Source organism: Pogona vitticeps, chromosome 6, assembly GCF_051106095.1.
Source record: "Pogona vitticeps strain Pit_001003342236 chromosome 6, PviZW2.1, whole genome shotgun sequence".
Lineage (NCBI taxonomy): Eukaryota > Metazoa > Chordata > Lepidosauria > Squamata > Agamidae > Pogona > Pogona vitticeps.
Window position 1 is genome coordinate 38069394 of NC_135788.1, and position 15933 is coordinate 38085326.

At 41.3% G+C, this 15933-nt stretch overlaps 1 protein-coding gene across 2 annotated transcripts in view; it reads right to left on the reverse strand.

Annotated features, from left to right (window-relative positions):
- The window catches only part of COLQ (collagen like tail subunit of asymmetric acetylcholinesterase), a 54979-nt gene that overhangs the window by 20063 nt on the left and 18983 nt on the right, over window positions 1–15933 (reverse strand). Inside the window, exons 2-7 of one of the 2 annotated variants that reach the window (XM_020780321.3) lie at window positions 15006–15142; window positions 12184–12285; window positions 5003–5047; window positions 4105–4131; window positions 2788–2859; window positions 1523–1585 (exon numbers count right to left, since the gene is read on the reverse strand). In XM_020780321.3, coding sequence (XP_020635980.3) covers window positions 1523–1585; window positions 2788–2859; window positions 4105–4131; window positions 5003–5047; window positions 12184–12285; window positions 15006–15142 — 446 coding nt within the window. The remainder of the gene's footprint in view (window positions 1–1522; window positions 1586–2787; window positions 2860–4104; window positions 4132–5002; window positions 5048–12183; window positions 12286–15005; window positions 15143–15933) is intronic. The other variant, XM_073003343.2, reaches the window with a different exon arrangement.

Genomic DNA, 15933 nt, shown 5'->3' on the forward strand with positions numbered 1-15933 from the left:
TCCTTTGAGATCTGATTTCACGGATAGGAAAAGACTGCTTCAATCACCTTTCTGCAACATTAATGTGCTTTCAACTCTAATTATGGGCTATTTCTTATCTCCATTTCTGACCTCATATTTCAAAACAATTTGGCTGGCTTTCAGCAATATGCATCATAATTTTTGCTGAGTGGCAGAGGCCTTGTTTGCTGTTTTGCCTCAGGCAGTATAATGTCATGGGTTTGATACATTGTCTGTATCAAACATGCTACTCTTGTTTAATATTGCTTCAGAAATTAAGAAGAAAGCAGAGGGCAAATATAACTACCAGCACAATTACTGAACTGAAAGCAGAGTACCTGTATATGAGAATAAAATTCCTGAAACCATTTCCCAAAGCTGTTTCTTTTTTTTTAGTTAGAAAACATGAGTTTCTTTAATATTGTTTTTCAGTGGATTTCCAGTTCAGAAACTCCCAGCAACATTTAAGATTTTAAAACTCTTAGAAAGTATCATTGCAGTCACATATCATAATTTAAGGAACTTGGCTCCAGACAAATTTCAACTAGGTATACTGTAGTATTAAAAATCCTTCTAGTTTTGTCCCTTGGTGATCAGACAATCTTTGACTAACAATCTTCACCTTATTATTGGAGGGCTGTTTTGTTTGGCTTTTTAGAATTACATAGGACAATTCATTCCACTATACTGCATGGCGCTTTCTACTCCTACCTGTAGAAGCAGGCTACAGACACAGGGTCCCAGTTATGCATTACTGGCATTGGATGATAGGCCTAATTCAAATACAGTGTATATTGATGGTAGGCAAGCTCCAAAAGTTGAGGGGGCACAAAGCCCCATCCCTGGATCATGGAAGGCTGCACCTGTGGGCCCCACCCTTGCCCCATTCTTTGAATTAAAAAAAAACCTGAGAAGACCAGCTATGACCTCTAGTGACCGAACAATGTTTTTAATTGTTTCTTCTATTGCAGTGTAAAGGCGTCCAGGCTCTGGCTGGCGGATGAATTGCAATATCACAAAATTGTCCCCACAGGCTCCTGAGAGCAAAGAGGACATTTTGAGGGGGAGAAATTAAAGCATGTTTTGGGATATGGAGTTGCTCATGTTGTCATTCTGGATTTTTGGGCACAGACATGTGGGCTTGGATTTTCAATTCAGCTGTAATGTCTTAAAATTACATTGCTGTTTTTATTGTAAGCCGCCTAGAGTGGTCTAATATGATCAGATAGGCGGGATAGAAATAGAATAAATAAATAAATAATAAATAAATTATCTTATATTAGACTGCAGTAAGATGTTTAATTAAAAAAAGAAGGTAGATAACAACTTACTAGCATTTCTTTTTAGTTTGTACATTAGATCCACAGAAAAAGAGAAACCTATATGTTCTGTTATTATCCCTCATGAAATAAACACCTCCGCTGTCTGTATTGATATATACAAGCGCATTTCAGCTAATGAAGCAGCTGTAAGCAGTGGTTACAAGCCAGAGAAGAATAACATAGCATCTGGGTGAACAAACCTTATGGCCCATTGGTCCTCTTGTACCTGGCAATCCCATCAAACCTAAATCTCCCTTTTCACCCTAAAGGGGTCAATAAAGAGAGTTATTTGTTGTGGCCAATGCAAGGTGGTGGTAACTGGGATGAGTGACAATTCCTTTTTTGAAGCATGCAGTGTCTCAGCAGTTCTTCCCATAAAACTCAGAGGTGGCACCGTTTACTTTTTTGAACGACAACTCCTAGCATCTTTCTGTATAAATGATTAAGCAGTGCATCATCTCCTCACATCCTACGTGCCTAAGGTGCTTAAGCAACAACGATGGAGGACCTGGAATCAGTTACACAGCAGGACTGGCTCAATTTTTACCTCTGCAGTTGGCAAGTATCAATTTTGCTGCCTTAGCAAGAGGGCACAGCCTATTCCTTCCTCTGTTATTTGTATCTTTTTATCTAATTGTCAATCATTTCCATCCTCCCATAATTAGAGGGTATGATACAGCTGGTCCCATCATCAGAATCTGTTGCTCTAAGGTCCTACAGCAGATGAATATATCTCATCCTTGCTATATTTTACTAAGGGGTCTGGATCTTTCTGAAATCTGATGGCTAGAGCAGTTGCTTGTATTGGCGGTTGGGTTGGGCTGACTGTTGTTACACTTTGTGAAACACTTTGCTTGTCTTCTAGAGTTCTGGCTCATCACACTTGCATCTTAATTTCAACTGACATATTACTAGCAATCCTCTGGGAGACTTGGCCACTCAGAAATGTGGCCTGGCAGCTATTTGTTGCTGACGTTCCAGATGTATTGGCAGCAATCTCTCTTGGCATCTATGGGGCCTGCTGTCCTTATAATCCCTGGGAGAATGGGAAAGTAGGCATCCTGGAAAAGCGCTGCAGCCAGGCTCTGCAGACTGACTGTAATGCAGTCTTCTGGGCTTTCTCAGCCAGAGAACTGTTCTTCAAATCAAGCAACCAAACTGCAGAACATCAAAATGCTCATATTGGACCTCAGTTCCCAGAATTCTCCAGCCAGTATGGCCATGATTACACTGGCTCTGGGGTTCTGGTAGATTTACTTAAAACAACAGCAACAACTTAGAGTCATGAGGCATCTTAGAGACTAGCCCATTTTACATGGCATAATCTTTTGTTGACCAGGTGATGCCCCATGAAAGCTTATTCTAATAAAAGGTGTTAGGCAGGTTGAGTTGGTTTTGACAAAATTAAATTAACTTAATTTACAGTACAAATGTTACCATACAAGAAGCCCTTCCTTCCTCTTACCGTAGGCCCCATTGGGCCAGGCCATCCAATAGGTCCAGGCATTCCAGGAGCACCGGGAGGACCTGGGCTGCCCTTCAAAAAAAAGAGTGAAGCGGGGACAGGAAATGGAAAAGGGGAGAGGGAAAAGAAAAATTAGGTCTAATGTCCTTGAGTTCCATACATGCAAGAGACAGAAAAATATTTAATTATTGCAAAAGCCAAAACAAAAGTTTTACACCAGAAAATTACTAATGAATGTTTAATTTGTATTAGAATCTCTTTCTCTCTCTCTCTCATCACACACACACACACACACACACACACAGAGGGAGAGGGAGAGTCAGAATCCTATTATGTATACTATAAGTAAATTGCTGCTAGTTAAGGAGTCAGCACTTACGTTCCTTGTTATACAGTCATGACTTGGCACAAGATGAGGGACAGAGCCGTTAGCTTCTTAACTAGCAACAATTTGCTGCTGTTTGTAAGTAATGGAGTTCTGGCTGTTGTACCCGGCTGTCAGTCCAAAAAAGTTCCTACATGACTTATATTAAATCAATACACACAAAATGAACCCCTGCCCATATCCTGAAAACCTAAAAAGCACATTTTAAAAGGAAAGGGGGATGTGGTGATGGGAAGGGAGGAAAATGAGTCATGCAGACAAGGTTCATAATAGTTCTCACAACAACCTGGAAACAGCTTTGGACCAACATCCTGTCGCATGGTGCTTTCCAGCTGCGTTGGACTACGATATAAACCATACCCAAACAGCATGGCAACTTGCCAGGGATGATGGGTGTTGTTAGTCTAACACATGCGGAAGGTACTAATATGGGGAAAGCTAATACATATTCATAAATATTTTCAAGCATCTCTGTGGCATATCATACTGCCTTCCAGGGAAAGGACTGCTATGTATGGCTTCTTTAACCTGCCCTGAATAGTGCTATGACACTAATGGGGGCAGGATATAAAGTGAATACATGAAATAAATAATAAAATAAAACAAACACTTTATTGCTCACATTTAGCAGCCAGTTAATCAGCCTTAAAAAAAACTTATGTCATTTTGCAAAGAAATGGCACTCAAGGCAAATAATAAAAGTAAAATTCAGGTAAAAACAAATACAATTGAAATACAAATCTATGTTTTAAGTTTTAAATAATATTTACTATTGAAATTCAAATTTAACTAATATTTAAGACAGTTTTTAAAAAAGGTAAGTAAAAAGACACAGCAGTACATAACAGCTATAACCTGAATTAGATGTGATCTAGAAGGCATTCAGTTGGGGGAAACTGGTATTAAATGGTTTTCTGTGATTTATTCCTTACCTTTCTTCCTGGTCTGCCAATTTCACCCTGTCGGAGGAAATAATACATTAGTATAAGACAGAAGCAATGAGCCAGAACAATTTGCAGTGCTCATCTGGCCAATTTTAAAGGGGGAATTACACAACATGCTGGTATTTCCATGATTATTTATTTGCCATGGTGGCTTGTCCATTAGGGTAAGGGAGGCTCTGGTATGCCTCAGTCATCTGTCCCTCCACCCACCCCCACCTATCTCTTTATCAATGGCAGGCAGCCTTTACATGTATGAATGCTAGCTTTGCTGTTATTAGGAGCAAGGTGGAAAATAGGTTCAACTGAGCTTTGAGTTGTCCTTTGTGGAAGGCCAAAGATATTTGGAGAAAAATCAGGGAGACCACAAATACATTCATGAGGAACCAATGTGGAGAGTTGGCCCCTATACATTTTATTTGTGTGTCCTTCTGGTTTAATAAGGATTATTGGTACAGCCATCACAGCCCATAAGCAATCTGCATTTCGGAACTGGTCAGTGAAATGCTTTCAAGTGGAGCCAGCTCTGCCAGTAGGCAGAGCAAAGGGTTTGCCACAGATGGCAGGTGCTAAACTGAGGCAATGCCAAGGTGCTGAAGATCAGAAATGCATGTGTTCCATAGCTTGTCCTATGTCTGGCTCCTGTACCAGTTTACTTCAGGTGTGCTGGAGGATGTTGTCCTGTGGCCAAAATTGAGGTAAAACTGAACTGCCAGTCTGGTTCTCTGCTGTACCTGGCATTGGGAGAATGTCATCTTGGCCCTTCACCTCAGGCACCAAAGTATCCAGAGGTGGCTTCACCATCTCATTACATGAATGCACACACATATAAAAATATATCCACAGAATCACAATTATTCGTTGTTAAGAAAACAATCCTGTCACTTACTTTTGCCCCCTTTGGTCCCCTTGCACCAGGAATACCTTGTGGGCCCTATGTAAAAGACAAGAGAAAAGAAAATTTAATTTTTTCATATAATACATGTCATCTGATTGTTTGCTGGTCTTACCATCTTTCATCAGGACCTTGTGACTAATCTGCTTTTTTACCTCATTGTTGTTGTTGTTATTTCTTCAAAGGAATCTATACCATGTTTTACCTATTCTAGTCTGCCTCCAAACTGGATGGAAATGCTAATCCAATTGAGATCATGAGTTTCAGATCTGTCTCTTCTGCTCTGGCTTGATTAAATCTTCAGCTGTAAGCACTTCAGCCCCATCAGGCTTTAGGAAGCAGATAAATAGATCCATTGATAGAGAAAGAAGGGAAACACTAAGCATAGCTACTGGAGTTTATGTGGGTGGGGAGCAATTTAATGTTAGGAAAACAGATGAAATTCTGTAAAGAAATGGCAGAAGTAAAGCACAGGAACGTATGATTCAATCACATCCAAAATCTGAAATCTGTGAATTGTGGGTTTAGGTCATGTTTCAGCATTATAATTTTAGCTCTGTGAAAATTATTCATTTTTTAAAATTATTTTTATTTTTTATTAATATAAATAAAAAGCAACTAAAAATACCTACATAAACATGTACTGCACTCTCCCTCACTAGGAACACTAGTTCTATTCACTTTCCAAAAATACATTGACTCTTGTGAAGGTAAGCAACCCTTCCCCATTGTTAATACAAAGTCAATATTTCCAAATACATTCTTATTGAATATTCCTCTTCTTACTGTAATTGTGCATGTTAATGATAATTTATCAATAATAGCTATATTGCACACTTCTTTATACCACACATTTAGTTGGAGATCACACTTAACCTTCCAGTTCTTTGCTATTTAGCTGCTGTTACTAAATTTAAAATCAGTTCTTTCATTGTTGACTTCCATTGTCCCCTTTCAAAAATCAGTAAAATTGCTGTTTTAGGACACATTCTGAAATTAAAATTTAATGTTTCATTTATTTCTTTAAGAAACAATTTCCAGAATTTAATTATATATTCACATTGCCACCACATGTGGAAGTAGGTTCCAACCTCTTACTCACATCTCCAAATATCTTGGGAGTATTTTTTTTATCCATATACAGTGGTGCTCCGCATAGCGACGTTAATCTGTTCCAGGATTAATGTCGCTATCTGGAAACATCGCTATACGGAATGTAAAATCCTATAGGAACACATTAAACTCCATTTAATGCATTACTATAGGGCGAAAACTCACCGGTAAGCGAAGATTCCCCATCCGACCGCCATTTTCGCCACCTTGGTAAGCGAGGGCAGGGTGCGAAAACGCTGCAGGTGGTCATTTTATTCTTCCGGTGGCCATTTTGAAACCGCCGATCAGCTGTTTTTAGAACATCGCAATGTGAAGATCGGTAAGCGAAATGCTTACCGATCATCGCAATGCGATTTTCGCCCACTGGAATCATCGCAATGCAATCGCATTAGCGAATGCAAAAAAGCGTTGCTATGCGGATTCATTGTTAAACAGTGCATTCATTAAGCGAGGCACCACTGCAATTCAGTTTCACCGGTGTTATGAACCATCTCCAAACCAATTTATTAAAATTTTCTTTTATTCTGAAATTATTCATTTTATCTCCCTGTATTATTGATATTTACTGCATTTTTCATCTCCTCTAAATTATTTGTTTTGTTTTATAGTTGTTATAAATGATTTTCTGTCTTACTGAAACTGTGGTTTCCCTCCCCCACATTGATTATCCTCTCGTACACTACTTAGAGAATTATTATTGCTGTTCCACAAATACATGGAAATCTCATTATTTTCATATTTATTCATTATTTATCATTTTAATATCATGCATTATTACAAAATATCAAAGGACGTCACAACATTAAATCATATTGCACAAATTTCAGTAATACAAATATCATAAACGATTAAAGAGACCTTTGGGTAGTGTAGGTGGCATATAAGTTAAATCAATCAATCAAAATATATCAAAATGTAAGACTGCAGAATCAATGCTAGTTGTCAGATAAAGCCTGTGTAAAGAGGTATGTTTTGGAAGCAAGCTACTGTTGATGCCTCCTAAATAACAAAGGAGGGAATTTCAAAGGAGAGACATCAGTGGCTGAAGTTCTATTGCTTAGCAAAATAAGCTACTGCTAGAGGAGGCCCATTGAAAGTATGACAGTTTGATGAGTCAACTTGTCCATATGTTCCATTGATCCAATGGGTCCACTCTAGTTATTACTTCAGCTAGTGAACAAAGTTTTTTTGGCATACTGTAGATGTAATATGTTTGCAGCTTCTTTCAATACTGTAGCTCACAGGTGTCAAAAACAAGGCCCGCGGGCCAAATCCGGCCCGCCAGACCTCGACTGATGGCCCGCGGAGCCGCCGCCAGCCTTGCAGCCTCCCCCCCTTTTTTTCAATGAATTTACTCCGTGCCTGCACGGAGTAAATTCATTGAAAAAATGGCTCAAGTTAACAAGGCTACGTCCTCCTTCCGATTGGCTGTGGCGCTGTCACTCCTTTCCTCTCCCTCCACCCCCCGCTCCCCCTCCCTCCCTCCCGTGCCTGTTCCTCGCTTGCTCTCGGCCTGAGGCAAGAGCCGTTCCCAAGGCCGCGCGAGGAGGGGGCTCCGCGCCGCCTCTGTCGCCCCGAGGGGAAGGGAAGGCAAGGGGAGCGGTGGGAGTTCCTGGTCGGGCTCCGAGGCGGAGGGAGGAGATGCTGGGGGGACGCGGGAGGCAGCGGCCAGCGCGGCCCTGAGGAGAGGGAGAGAAGAGGGAACGCGGAGCGATGCGCCGGCCCGGTTGGGTAACGTCGGAGGCGGCCGTTCGACCCAGCCGTGGAGAGAAGGGAGGGGGGGTGGGAGGGCTGGCTGGTTGCTCGCTTCCCTTCCCTTCCCTGATGTTCTGTTCTCTCTCTTGCTCGATTGGAATGCCTGAGGATTTGAAAGGACCGAAGAATGCGTTTTTTTGCAAGATCCAAGCAGAGTTGCATATACTAAATAACTCTCTCTCTCTCTCTCTCTCTCTCTCTCTCTCTCTCTCTCTCTCACTCACACACACACACACACACACACACACACACACACACACACACACACACACACACACACACACACACACACAGACCCCGGCACTTTCCCTTCCTTCACACACACATACGCATTCTCTTCCTTCCTGTAACTCTCTCTGTCTCTCTCTCTCTCTTTCTCTCTCACACACATAGAACCCGGCACTTTCTCTTCCTTCACACACACACGTTCTCTTCCTTCCTGTATCTCTCTCACACACAGAAACACACACACACACACACAGAGAACCCGGCACTTTCTCTTCCTTCACACACACACACACACACACACACACACACACACACACACACACACACACACACACGTTCTCTTCCTGTATCTCTCTTTCTCTCTCACACACACACACACAGGCACTTTCTCTTCCTTCACACACACACACACACACACACACACACACACACACACACACTTTCTCTTCCTTCCTTTTCCCACCAAGTTGGATGGGGTCCTTGCAAGGCCATCAGTACAGATACAACCGGCCCTTTGATGGGAACCAAACTGCTGATGCGGCCCCCGATGAATTTGAGTTTGACACCCCTGCTGTAGCTGTTGCTCTTAGCACTATTTACTGTCAAGGATAGCCCCACAAAGAGCACATTACAGTAGTTCAATTGTGAGAATACCAAAACAGGACCCAAAGTAACCAAGTTAACCCTGCCTAGGAAAGGGAGTAGCCTATTCTGGTAACCATCATTCTTTGTCACCAAGGGTGCTTGAACCTCTGATGACAAAAACAGATCCAAGAGCATTTCCAAAAGTAGCACACTCCAGATTCTGTAACTCTCCCAGTCCCAGATCATGAAACCACTCACGAACACAATCTATGCTTTATAAGGATCCAGCATTAGATTACAGTATTTGTCCTTATCCTTCCCACCACTGCTGTTCAGGTACAGTGGACCCTCGACTTACAGACGGCTCGACTTACAGACCTTTTGAGTTACAGACTTCTCTGGCTGCAAAATTTAGGTTCGACTTGCAGCCAGAGACTCAACCTACAGACCAGAAAAAAACCCAAAATGGAACAAAAATGGAACAAAAACAGCCGGTTACGGGATTAATCGGTTTTCAATGCATTGTAGGTCAATGGAGACTCGACCTACAGACTTTTCGACCTGCAGCCACCATTCCAATACAGATTAATTCCGTAAGTAGAGGGTCCACTGTACCAGTTTAGGCCATGTGCGGCCTCACCTGATTCAGTTGTAAGAGCAAAATAGTGTTGGTTGTCATCACCATGATGATGGCACTGTACCCCAAATCTCCTAATGACTTCTCACATGTGTATATGTGTGACATAGATGTTAAATCGATTGGGAACAGATTGGTACCATGTAGCACCCAAAAAGCATAACTTCTAGGTAGAATTTGGAAGTGACACCTTACAAAGCAATATATTTATTATTCCAGCTTTTCCAAATGACCGAGGGCAATAATTTTACTTACTAAAATTTAATGATATCACAGCATTCCATTTTTATCATAAGTAATATATAGTTCACATTATTCTTTACTGCTTATCTTCCTTATTTAAGGGTGGTGTTCTGTTTCTATATAGAAACTAAGCCTCTCTCTGTTCTCTTCGACAGATCAGGAAGTATGGGAGGCATCCACTCAAAGTTCTTGTAATGTTTATTTTCTAGAACATCCTCTTAAGAGATCAGTGCGAAGCTCTAGGTCTGTAGTTATCACTGGAGCAAAGGAGGGTGTTTCCACCACTCTGATCAGTGTTATACCCTTATATATTAACTATTGCTAGAACAGACCCATCTCCAGGCCACCTTACATCTTCTCTTGAAAATGATCATCCATCAAGGTGATCAAGATCAATTCTATCCAGATGGTATAAGGCTGAGATAGAAGGCCAGCATTGACACCCAGCCTGCACAAACCTGCCACTACTGCAACCCCCATAACCACTGTGTGCTCAGCTGATGGCCTCCAGATGAAGAGAAGAGGCACAGCCCTTGCTTCTCCTCTCTGCATTCCCGAAGTTCACTGACCTTTTTGAACAATGCTCAACTCAAAGCTAAGGTGCTGTGGGTCCAATCCACAGTCTAAGATTAACCAGTCCATGGATGCAGCTGGTCAACTCATCCCTGAATAACCTATGATGGACAAAGGTCAAGAGGGCACATGGGGGATCTGAAGCCATATCCTAAGACTTCAAAAATGGAAACCAGTCCCCTGCAGCTGGGAACATGATGGGAGTATGCATTGGATACCTATCTTTGCATGGTGTTAATAGCAGACCCCAAGTCTGAATAGATGCAAGCATTTTTTCTTTAAAAGAGGCAATCAGGGTGGGATAGTGGTCAGAACATTGGGTTAGGACAGAAGAGATATGGGCTGAAATCCCCACTCAGTTGCAACACACTTTGGGGCCAGTCGTGGTTGACTTTGCAGGATTGTTGTGAAGGTAAAGGGACAAGGAGAAAAGCTACAAAGACCAACTTGAGTTCATTAGAGGGCAGGCAAGACATACATGGGATATACAGGCAGACATCTTCAGTTATGCCTGGCATAACTGTGAATCTGAGAGTTTTAACATACCATTCTGTGAGGAGGATGCTACAGATAGCTACTTGGGGACATCATGCAGGCAGCAGAGATGGCCTCCTTTATACTCTCCACACTAAGCAACAAGTGGGATGATGCATGTCCAACCAACTCTACTCTGATTCTCACACCACTTGGGGTTCTAGCTTTGGGTTTTCTAACCTGCTTTCTGACTCATCTGAGCATAGATTAAGCAGATGTTAAGGCATGAAAACAATGTATTTAGGGATTCTTTCCACCCAAATATCAGGTTAGCAAGTCATAAACTACACTGGCGGGCATGGGGAAAGGGAGAGAAAACCAAAAGAAAAAGTGAAGGCTAGCAGATTCATTTCTGCATGAAGTTTTATGAATTACCATTTCCCTCCCCAGAGTGGACCATGAAAATGCAGACTGAAACAAATTTGTTAGGTCTGCATCCTGTTCAATATTAGTACACACAGAATTCCAACAGTGCAGGAAGCGCAGAGGGGAATCGAAGCCATTTTTCTCACTGAGCTGTCCAGTCAGCCTGTTTTTATTACACAGACTGGAAAACATACTTCTGAAAATCCATTCCTGATAATGCAAAATGTCTCAGAAGAGGAAGAGCTGAGCATTTCTTACCCTTGTTTTATGTCATGTTGAACGGTACCAGATGGAAGCAGTGTAATATACTTAGCCCCATTAAAAGTCTTCTGTTTATCATAAGTAATCCAGATACAGTGTAAAGTATATTTGAGTGAAATGCTTCTACGACAGGGGGAAACACATTAAAAAGCTTCTGTTGTGTTTTCACTATCACAGTGCTGGAGACCTATACCCAGACTAATCAGAATAATAAAAGTAATAAATTAGGGGGAGTGGGAGATGAAGAATTAAGAGGTGATGTGGGAGCACTGTCTCCTTTGATGAAGATGGGCTCTCTGAGGTGGAGACATCTTAACAGAAAATGACAAGTGGCTCTGAGCTTGCGTACTCAAAACTCAAGCTCAAGGATTTTCTATCCACAACTAAAAGCAACCCCAGATAGTTGTGCAGTCAGAGTAATGGGAATGAAACACAAGGCTAGCTCAGTGGTTTAGGTATCTGGCGGCCGAGCCAGGTATTGGGAGGTCAGTCCCCCCACTGTGCTTCTTTGACAGGCTGGACTCAATGATCCACTGTGCAGTTCTATTATTATTTTACAGATAATCCATTTAGGTCATGGATTCAAAAATGTACAATTTAGAGAGCCCAAGAGTATCACCATATAGAACGGCTTACATTTATATCCAGGAATTCATTCTATCCACATTGACTTTACCTGTGATGATGACATGAGGCAAATAAGTTAAACAAACGATTGCCATATGAGCGTCTTTAAAATAACAAAACAACTTTCTTAGCAGTCTTTCCTGTTTTCCTGCCACCATGTCATTCCTGATCTCTCTCACTGTCTGGAAATAGCACAGACCAGGAAACCAGTCCATAGGATTCCATTTTGTTCATTCTAAAAGGAAATACCAACCTGGGGACCAGGAGGCCCTGGAAGGCATACAGATTCTATACACGGAGAGTCTGTTATCTGAAGCTCTTGACATAAGTGGTTCCAATCCAGATCCAGCAACATCTAAGAAGTTGAAAGAGAGAGAGATTATGAGGCAATGTAGCATAAAAGGAGTTTTTTGATGATACACTTATAAGTCACTTTTATCAATCTCAGAATCATCAAGGATTAACTATCATATCATTCTGAATACACCTAATCTTGTCTAATTTTGGAAGCTTAGCAGGACTTAGACCTGGTTAATACTTGGACAGGAAAACAACAAAAATGCCTGCAGTTTTTAGGTAGGACTACAAAAGAATCCTGCCAGAAGCTTTGCAGAGCCATTGCTTCTAGCTAGATTTGACAATACCCAGTTAGACAGATCAATGGCCTAGCTCACTATGACATAGATTCTTATATAACTATGTGTGTATTTTATTCCTCTGTATTTCTCAGGTTCTGTGTTCCCCGGGCACAGCGCTATTGCAAAAAGGTGTATCAGCAATATATTGAGGATAAAACTATCAAAGTCTACTAGCTGCTTTGGGTCTCAGTTCTGGGAGATAGGATGACTGAGAATCTTCACATATATAAAAGAAGAGAGACTTTACAAATTATTCTTACTCAACTACCCATGTTTGGTGACAATAACTGCATACAAATATAGACATGAAGCAACAGAAAAAACTAGATCGCGTCAGCTACTGTAAATCAGCAGCACATAATAAAACATACTGTTGTTTATCCTCAAGTCAAGAGGAAACAGAAGATTACATCGGTTACTCCAAAGCACATTTCTCTATAATTAATCAATACAATCACGTAAGGGGTTTGCACAACACGTACTTTTAAAAATGGATAAAAGCAGGCTGGGGCAAATCTCCATCTTGTCCAGATTTTTATGGAAATCATTTGAAGGACATTACTTCATTTCCTGGAGTTATTCCCAGTACTGTACGCTCCAAATTTTGACTTAGCTCTTAAAATGTGGTATGATGGAGTGTTATAAGGGGAAGAGGAAAATGTCTGCTTTATTTAACTATTGTTCATGTTCCTTCCCTTGCAGTCAAATGTCAACAGATTTCCAGTAAATTATAGAGTGGATGAGATGGGGTGACCTAGAGGAGGTATTAAAATGTAGAAAGAACTTCAATGAACTTGCAATTGATTTGTATACGAATCTGTCAGGAGCTAGACAGCATCACAGTACATTTTGTCAAGAAATAGGGTCAGTTTTGTATTCCAATAATTGGAGATACTTTTGCTTGACAAATTTACATCTATTTTTCTACTTATGCTATATTGTGATATGAATATTAGGTCAATCCTTCATGGAGCACATTTGAATAGAGGATAAGAAGAAGATCTTAAAACTGCAAGCTACTGTATACCAGGGTGGGCAACAATGAGCCTCCAAACGCTTTGAATTGCAGTTCCCATAACTTCTGACTAGAGTAAAGTTGATGGGAAATGTAGGCCAAAAGCATATGGAGGATCCACCCATGGTAGAGGGCCCCAGAGGAGCGGTTACTTAGTGGCAGAAAACAAGTTTTCCATGCAGTACTTTCCAGGTTTAATCCCCAGCATCTCCAGGGAAGGCTGAGAAGACTCCATCCTGAAACCTTAGAGCAGTCATTCTCAGTGGAGGTTATATGGCCCCCTGGTGGACTCTGGCACATTTGAAGGTGGCTATAGACTGAAAAATGTGAGGAGTTTCTGAAAGATGTTTGCTTCTGTTGTATCCTTGTTTAAGAGGAGCCCTGGAACCTGAGAACAGCTCCTAAAAGGGTTGTGGCCAAAAAAGGTTGAGGATGGCTTTCTTAGAGAACTATTGCCAGTCAATTAAGATAATATACATATAAACATTTTTCAATAACTTTTAAATATTTTTGTGTGTGTGGAATGTAGAAGCAAGATAGGTAAATAAAGCTTGTAGAATTAGACAAGCTGATGTTGCCTGGAATTATTGCAACAGTGAAAAAACATGTAGTACATTGATACTCAGATGAATGTTGAAATAGTTGGGATTGTTAACCTTTTTGGGGGATAAATGGCAGCTGGGACAAGCACAGGCTTCTGATTTTCTTTCCCTGGAGGTCCATAAAGTTCTGTACGACTTGTAGGAAGAAGTTCAGGTGTTAGATTCCCTGACCTTTTAAAATGTTTTAAAAACTCTGAAGGCTCCTTCTTGGAAGCAGGAAGAGATAGGGAGGGGTCATGGAGGTGCTTTTCCCCCTCTTCTTTTCTTAAGAGAGGGGGCAAGCCAAATAGATGTTGAGGCGGGGATCACAACATATGCTATGCTGTATTTCTTCCTGACCTTAAATGACCCTAACTAGCCTGTACTAACCCACTCCAAATGAGCCACGAAGTTAAGCCCAGAATTCAATGGGGACAACTCCCAGATAAGGGATTATAGGATTACAGCCATTCGGTGCTCAAATTTCTTGTAGTTCTCCTTCGGGGGTGGGGAGGAAACCTACTTCAAAAGTAACCACTTAAAAAAAGGCAACTTTATCCCCAACCTGTTGATATGGTAAAATAGGTTTATCGAAGAAGAATGATGGGCAGTCTGGTTGTTAAAGATTTAAAGACAGAAGGAGGACTAGACCTGGACAAACAATCTCCCCCCCCCCAAAAAAAAGTGGGACCCCGTTCGGTGCACACTCTTGTGCAGTCCTAATAAATCTTGTCATCAGGCTTTGACCATGGATTGTGCTGCATGACAGTTTCCTCGAACTCACAAGGAAGAATAAGCTGTCATCATTACAGGAAAGAGAAATGCTTGAAGCAATGCTTACAGAACTCCATGCTCCCTGGAACTGTGATAGAGGAAATAGCGGTGGTGGTGGAGGAGGTATTGGAGGAGGAGGGAGGCCAAGGAGACAGCAGGTTCTGTGATTATTAATCCGTTTCTTCTGGTCCAGGCAAGGGAGGGCTGTGGGAAAGAAAGGCCTATTCATTACCAGCTCAGAATGACTTCATTAGGGTTCTTTGAAAAATGTAGTATGAAACAGAAACAATATTAAATTCAGCACATTTGCAGAAACACAAAGCTTAACCACTATGCCAAGAAAGAAATCTTTGGGAGAGACAAGCTGAATGTGTGCAAGGAAGAGACTGTGATAGCTGACTAAATGTTGCCACCTGAAGGAGAACTCAAGTGGCTTCTTCTCTCCTCAGTTAGGGTGAGCATTTAGACAAGTCTTCCACTCTTGAGCTACCAACCTGCCTATGTCTCTCCTCCACTTTCACCATTTGGGATGAGAATGGTTTGGCTTAAAAGTGGTTGTGTCAACTTGCTGCATGGATGAACCTGCTCCTTGGAGATAGGGGCACTTTGCTCTAAGTCTTATGCATTATTGTAAGGAGAAAAACATAATAAAATACTGTAGTTCACTATCTAGTAGTGTAGTGGTAAATTGTGAAGTGCAGGCACTCATCCATACTACTAAATGAGTTCTAGCAGTTCTCACCTCCCTTAGGAGCAGGGCTTTTATAAAGTGGCTGCATCTGAAATACCTCTTCAAGGACGTCATTCCCAAATACTTTTCATTAAACTAGGAACAGGTCACTACAATATATCATTTCTAGGAAAATTACATTCATACAAATCCCAGCTTTTTTAAAGGACCATAGCTAAACTCTGAGGATCATGGCAGATTACATCATCTGTGCTCATTAGAAAGCCTTGGAGCTTTGACCCTGCAAGCCCCGGCTGCTCGACCC